Source organism: Phaethon lepturus, unplaced genomic scaffold, assembly GCF_000687285.1.
Source record: "Phaethon lepturus isolate BGI_N335 unplaced genomic scaffold, ASM68728v1 scaffold20626, whole genome shotgun sequence".
Lineage (NCBI taxonomy): Eukaryota > Metazoa > Chordata > Aves > Phaethontiformes > Phaethontidae > Phaethon > Phaethon lepturus.
Window position 1 is genome coordinate 9,268 of NW_010545868.1, and position 7,111 is coordinate 16,378.

The 7,111-nt window shown below is 39.7% G+C and overlaps 1 protein-coding gene across 1 annotated transcript in view; it reads right to left on the reverse strand.

The window, feature by feature from the left end:
* The window catches only part of LOC104622356 (regulating synaptic membrane exocytosis protein 2-like), an 11,830-nt gene extending 7,635 nt beyond the window's left edge, over window positions 1-4,195 (reverse strand). The window contains exons 1-2 of the mRNA XM_010289107.1: window positions 4,106-4,195; window positions 3,379-3,565 (exon numbers count right to left, since the gene is read on the reverse strand). Of these exons, the coding sequence (XP_010287409.1) occupies window positions 3,379-3,565; window positions 4,106-4,195 (277 nt within the window). The remainder of the gene's footprint in view (window positions 1-3,378; window positions 3,566-4,105) is intronic.
* Between the last annotated feature and the right edge of the window lie 2,916 nt (window positions 4,196-7,111).

Sequence of the window (7,111 nt, forward strand, 5' to 3'; positions counted from 1 at the left end):
AGGGACATGGTGGCGCTGGATTAATGGTTGGACTTGATGATCTTGAAGGTCCTTTCCAACCTAGTGTTTCTGTGATTCTGTGATTCTGTGATTGCCAACTCATGTCCAGCTTTTCATCCACAAGTACCCCCAAGTCCTTCTCAGCAGGGATGGTCTTGATCCCGTTCTTCCACCAGTCTGTACTGATACCAGGGGTTGCCCCAAACCAGGTGTGGGACCCTGCACTTAGCCTTGTTGAACCTCATGAGGTTCACACAGGCCCATTCCTTGAGCTTGTCCAGGTCCCTGTGGATGGCATCCCATCCCTCAGGCATATCAACCACACCACTCAGCTTGGTGTCGTCTGCAAACTTGCTGAGGGTGCACTCAATCCCGCTGTCTATGTCATTGATAAAGACATTAAAGAGTACTGGTCCCATTACGGACCCCTGAGGGACACCACTCATCACCAATCTCCATCCGGATGTTAAGCCATTGACCCTGCCGTCTGGATGCGACCATCCAACCAGTTCCTCATCTAACGAACGGTCCACCTATCAAATCCGTATCTCTCCAATTTAGGGAGAAGGATGTTGTGGGGGACCGTGTCAAAGGCCTTACAGAAGTCCAGATAGATGACATCAGCAGCTCTTCCCTCGTCCACTGATGTGGTCACTCCATCATAGAAGGCCACTAGGTTGGTCAGACAAGACTCGTCTATAGTTCATAGATTCTTCTTGCCCATTGCTCATAGATTCATAGATTCATAGATTCACAGATTCATAGATTCATAGATTCATAGATTCATAGAATAGTTTGTGTTGGAAGGGACCTTTAAAAGTCATCTAGTACAACCCCCCTGCAATGAGCCATTTTCCCCTAGAACTTCAGCTACCCACATGAATTTAGTACCCAACAGAGTGAAGTAATTTTTTTGCTATGTCAAAACTACTTCTGAAAATGCCTATCAATATCTGGTGCAATAAATACAAATAAAAAAGATAAAAGGCTAACATGACATATGAAAAATGAAGGGCATAAGTCAACAATTTCATTTCTACTGGGTTGTACTGTTCCAAGTGTCCGCTGGTATTATTATGTAAATTAAAGTAATGAAAGCTGGCAGCTAACTTCCAACACTGGTCCACAGTTGTTCTAAAATCCAATCATTCATACCAAAGAAATATTCCCACAAAAGTGCCTGAAAAAAGATGTGCTGTAGTTTTGTAGAAAAGGTACACTGTGTCACAGTTACATGTGAAAGGCATAGGACTCCTGAAGTCCCATGCTCTTTTCATTAAAGTATTGTTACAGGATATTACTCTTCCATTGTAAGAGCTCTTTTGATTAGTAAGCATTCATTTTTGTTCAGCCTTGATGAATGGTGGTCATTCTCAGTTCATTGTTGCAGACATGAATTGTCTCATGCAAATTTAACAGAACATCTCCATCCTGCATGATTCTTCAATTTTTTCATATCATATCTTTCAAAGATTTTGGAGTTTGGGATAATTATGAATTTGGATATGTGATATGTGAAGGCATATATAGTAACTTTTCCTAACTAGTAAAGCAGATTTTTTTTCTGAATTAGAATTGTAAGTCTGTATTCCTTCACTCTAGCAGAACATTCACAGAAAAAAAATCAACACATTTCTTGCACATCAATTTAGAGAAATTGAGGCAGAACTGGTGCAACTGCCATTCAAGTTTTCATAGAGGCACATTTGTTTCACCAGCTGTTCTTAGCATCCCTCTGAATCTTATTTTTAAGTAGTTTTACTTTCCTGCATTTATTTTAACTGAAGTAAGTGCTCTGGCTCATATGAAGACAGGCTGACAGGTGAGAAGATACAACTTTGATAGAGAATGAAAGTTAAGCATGCATAGTATATCCAACTTTTGCATAAGTGTGAGGAGTAAACAGTACATATTTTGACCTTAACCCTGACCTTAATACAAAAGGAGGCTATGTAAATAACTATTTTCCAGTTTTCAACAGAAACAGGCAGAGCTCTCTCATGGTTCCAAAAGAGAAAGATCTGACCTTTCAGCAATAAGTCTCCTAATCATGATGCTAATGCTTCTTGAAATAAAAACTGAAGATTTAACAGCAAAATGGCAATTTGGAATAGAAGTCAGAGGAAGCTCTGGTTCACAGACATGACTTCTGAGCCATTGCTTTAAAGATTAATATTCTTTCAGATGAAGTTTGTCTAAACTAGTATGTAACAATACACATGAGAAATACCTACACTCGATTGCCTGCAATCCTAGCAATACACTGGTCCCTGGAAAACCATAATAAATAAAATATAATCCCACAATTTCTCAAACAACTGAAAAGCAAAGACAGTATTTATATAATCCATAATTTGTGTTTAATAAATTCAGTATTAAAATACTTTAAAAGATGCAAGTAGTAATGAAAATGCAAACTAGTTGCTCAACTCAAAGAAATAGCCTTTGGTGCCATAATTCCAAGCTGTAGCTGGTGGAAGGTCTGGTTGAAGGTCTTACCACTCCAGTAAATCCAAACTCTTTTCCCTCATTGCTGCTTAGGAATTAAAACTTCCTCTACTTGTGTGGCTGCATTCTGTGCTGGACCCAGTCCAAAAGGAACAAACCAACAATGTGTTTTAAAGTTGTTCTTTTTCTTTTAAGACAGATCATTTCCCAAAAACATCTGTGAAAATAAACACACAGTTGAATGAGCCCAACTGAGGTGATGCTAACCTCTAGCTAGATGAATAACTTGGGAATGCATCTGCTGCTAACACAGAAGTAAAGATGTAACTGGTACCACTGTAAAAGTGGAGTTGGTTTTATAATCATAAAGTATTTATACATATACACTCACCTCATGCACATTGTTTTTAATCCTACCAAATGAAAGGATGTGGAAACAAGAGAGTCTAGCAGTGTACTTTGTTGCTAAGTATGTTGCTGACCACCTACACTGAAAATAATTTTACTCACAATTTACTAAACTCTAATAAAGACCATGGAAAATGTTCTCCAAATTAGTATAATCTAATTGCCTTAGAAAGAAGAAATTTCTCTCAAGTCCCCATCATAAAATATGGAATATATTATCTGAAAAACACTAGTTCAGATTTTTGCGGCCATATTGTAAGGAGTGGAATAAATTACCAGAAATAATTGCTTTGGCATTTATGAAAGCACACTCATTCTTACAGTTAATCACACTGGTAATTTAACTAATATGGTTACTGCAAATAGACTCAACAGGCCACATTTTCTAAATTACACATGGAATTATTTGTTCCCACAACTTGGAATGCAAATCGCTTGCAAATTAGGGGTGCAAAACTACTGATACGATCTTCAGTATCAGATGAGGACAAGTCAAAACCTGCAGTGAATGCAACAGATTACCTTCCACGATCTGGGACCTAGCCAGACAAAATCTGTCGCTGGTGGGGAGAGCAAGAGCTCTCAGCTCACTCTCGGCAGGAGCTTCCAAGAACCGCTCAGCACCAGGCACAGAGCCCCGAGAGAGGACATCGCTGGCACAGGCTATGCCGGTCCCCGGTTGGTACGTGATCTCCTGGTAGGACTTGTACTGAAGACAGAGGAGCTGTGGCTTCAGAATACACCCAAGTGCTTGAGGTGCCTCTTCTCTGCTCTCCCCACCTCACTTTTTAGTGGGCTGCATAAAAATTGCTTCAGTATTTTCATTTGAATTCAGGAGTTAGATCCACAACGAGAATAAGCTGTCTTTAAGTGACCGTTTTTCAAGAGTAAAGCTCTTTACGTATCTAGAGACCTGCTCTGGGAATGTTAAGAACAGGCTAGATAAAATCATCAGAGACAGTCTAAGAACATTTGATCCTACCGAAGAAAAGGGGGACAGGGTAAGTCTCAAATTCCCTTGTAGCCACACACTTCTGTGTCTGGAACGGCCCAGGTTTTGGCTGCATTGAACGAGGTTTTTAGCTCTTGTTGAAGCACTGCTGCGGAGCACAGCTGAACTGTTTCTTTCCTTGTGTCACCCACAGATCCCAAGCAGCAGACATGGATTAGGAGCTACTAATTTAAGCAGGATTTAAGAAACCCAGATTCCACTGTCATCTCAGTTTGAGAAGCTCTGAGCCCACCTCACTGAGTCTCGGAGGCCAGTGCTACCCACCAGCTTAGGAAGCGTTGTGTTACAGTCCTGATGAAGTTTTTTCATAGTGCACACTGTCGGCATTTATGAATCCCAAAGAGTATTTGCAGGGCCAGGGAGAAACTGTAAACAGAGGCTCCTCCTTACTTTTCACTTGTAAGGAAGAAGGGAAGACCTGTGCTCCAGTTCCTACTCCCATGAATATCGGAACATAAAACACTTCAGAAATTCTGACTGGGATGGGAATTGCCTGCCTTGATAGCCCAAAAGCAGAGCTGCCTTCTGTAGGGAAGCTCATTAGTGTGGGAACAGCCAGGTTTGAAAATTCTGAGAGAACCGGGACTGACAGCCTCAGTTTGCACTATGCATTTTTTAATTTCTTGGGAGGCCTCACTAGTTTTTCATTTTCAGTCAAGAAATAATTCAGTCTTGTCCTGTGCCTTTGTGTCTTCTCCTCTCCCTTTCCTCTGGCCATCCTGGAAGCATGGTTAATTAAGATTAAGGTTAATTAAGACAGCACCTAAGAAAAAGTGAAAGAAAGGGAGAACTGAATGAAATAATCAGCTTCAAAACTGTTGCTTGAGCTTCTGGTCAAGGCTGGTAGAGAAGCTTTCGGGTCCCATTCTTGATGAAACCTCACATACAGGACCCAAGACATAGTCACAAATCTCGATTGTTTCCAGGATATAAAGTTTTGGCTGGATTGCAGCATCCTTTGTCTGCATTTCATTTCCCTTTCATGGCAAGACTGGTTGTACATTCAATCTGGAAAAGATCCCCTTGGCTTGCTGTGGCTGCATGATGTGAAGTCAGTTTACCACATGCTGCTCTCAAGCCATGCTGTGGTTTAAAGCAGGCACCTGCTCTTCATTCTCTCACATTTTTTAATGTGTTTAAAGTTTTATTCTGCCACTTTAATTTCACTGCTGTGCTGATGTCCATTCTTCAGTCCCAACTGACCCTTCAGCAAATTCTGAAGAGCATCAGACAATACAAACTGCTTTTATCTGCATGGGGCATCCATCAGTTTAAGCTCTTCAACGTTTGTGATCCCAAAAGTTTTTGAAACATTTTTACAAGCCTGAGCTGTTAACAAGAACTGTTTTTGCACATACATGGTAATTACTTAATATTAATTACTTAAAACTCCTGTATCCCCTGAATTATTATTCAGAATCACTACTGAACATGCTACATAAAAAAAGGACAAATAGGCATCTCCGACAGCTTAGAGCTTGTTTTCAGTACCTGTGCTATGTAATACTCGCTGGAAATCCCAATTAAGTATATACTCAACCACAGCACACAGGTTTGTGGCTTGGTCATTGCCTTGACAGAGAATTTATCTCTGATAACAGACAGCTGACGGACTGGGAGCCATCCCAGGGAAACAAAACAAAACAACCACAGCTGTCTGGATGAGAGGTGTTAGCACTGATGTGATTTCCACTTCTCTTTTGGTTACTTGGCTCTGACTATGTAACAACAAACTGGCTATGCACACTTCTGGTTGGATAATTTGTTTTACAGATCTTAATTGTAATACACAGTAAGAAAATAAACTGGCTGTTATCTTTTTTAATCACCTATTTGGCTCAAGAGAGATCAGGACATGTCTATTATGTTTATGCTATTTTTTTCAAATGTATGACTGCAGGGGCAAGAAGAAATGTTTTCTTCAAATGTATGTAAGATGTATTTCTAAGTCAACAGCTATACTGAGATTTACTGTGCTAGTGAACTACCCCTTGGCTAGTCAGTGTAACTGGAGATCCTTAAAGGTTTGAATTTAACTTGGAAAAACCCTGTTGCACACTAAGTGGCTCAAACACAGAATTAAAAAAAAAAATTAGTTCTGATGCAATATGAAAACAGCTGACATCAAATGCAGAAATAATACGTTATCCTTATTACTTGTATTTGGAAATGCACAACTCCTGACGGTGAGATGTGAATTGGGAACACAACTGCTGGCAAGCCACTCATGTCTTGCCAGCACTTCTGCAGAAGTCTCTGTTTCTGTTACTGGCAAGACCATTGGTTTTCTACGCGTGGTCAGAGGATGCACCTGCCAAAAGCCTTCTATGATTGCTGTAAAACAGAACACAGAGCTATGACGATGCAAAGCACGTGGCTTTGCAGCCCACAGCTGTATGTCCCACGTGCCAAGTGACCTGAATGAACGGTTTTTCAGGAACCCTCATTTAGAGCTGTTACGATCTCCACACAGATAGATGTTCTTATCATTCAGCTATAATAGGTCTGACTTTGTGCATGTTTTGTGCATGTGTCAAAACAGAATGGTAGCACTTTGCACATCCTGTACAACAATCTACATGACTACAAAAAGTGCAAAGCAGTGGGAAATCATTCTCATCCCCAAGCTATTAAAATCCTGAAAAAATAGAGCAAGCAATTTTGTGGAATTACATTCTAATTTTATATACCATTTACATAAGGAATCACTAAATAGGTGCACATCTTCACCACAAGAAAACTTTAAACCCACTCTTTGATTTTGCCAATGACAAAGGATGACCATCTTAAGGAAAATGAAACCATCACTGCAGTTTTGAGTGATAATGTTTTTATGTTTATATGTACATTCAGTTTTCTGGATATATAGCATTCTTATACACCTATTAGTAACAATTACTCCATGCAGTGCCAAGAGCAGATTAAAATCTCTTAAACAGTGAAAAGTTTATATATTGAGGAGCTTAGAATTGCTTTTTTATTTTTGTATTATATGAACTGAGAGATACTTTCTAAATACGTAATAATGACAGTAACATTATTCTTTAACCCAACCTTGATTATTTTAATATAGCTAGGGTCATTACATACCCTATCAGAGGGATCTGTGCAATATTTTTGAATGATGTAGCAAGTGTGTTGAAACAATTCAACACCCTCTATTAGGGCTTAATGAGATAGACGGTGCCAAGCAGTTGGACGGCTACTGAGATTACACAAATTAGAAACAGTTCTTCCTCCTAG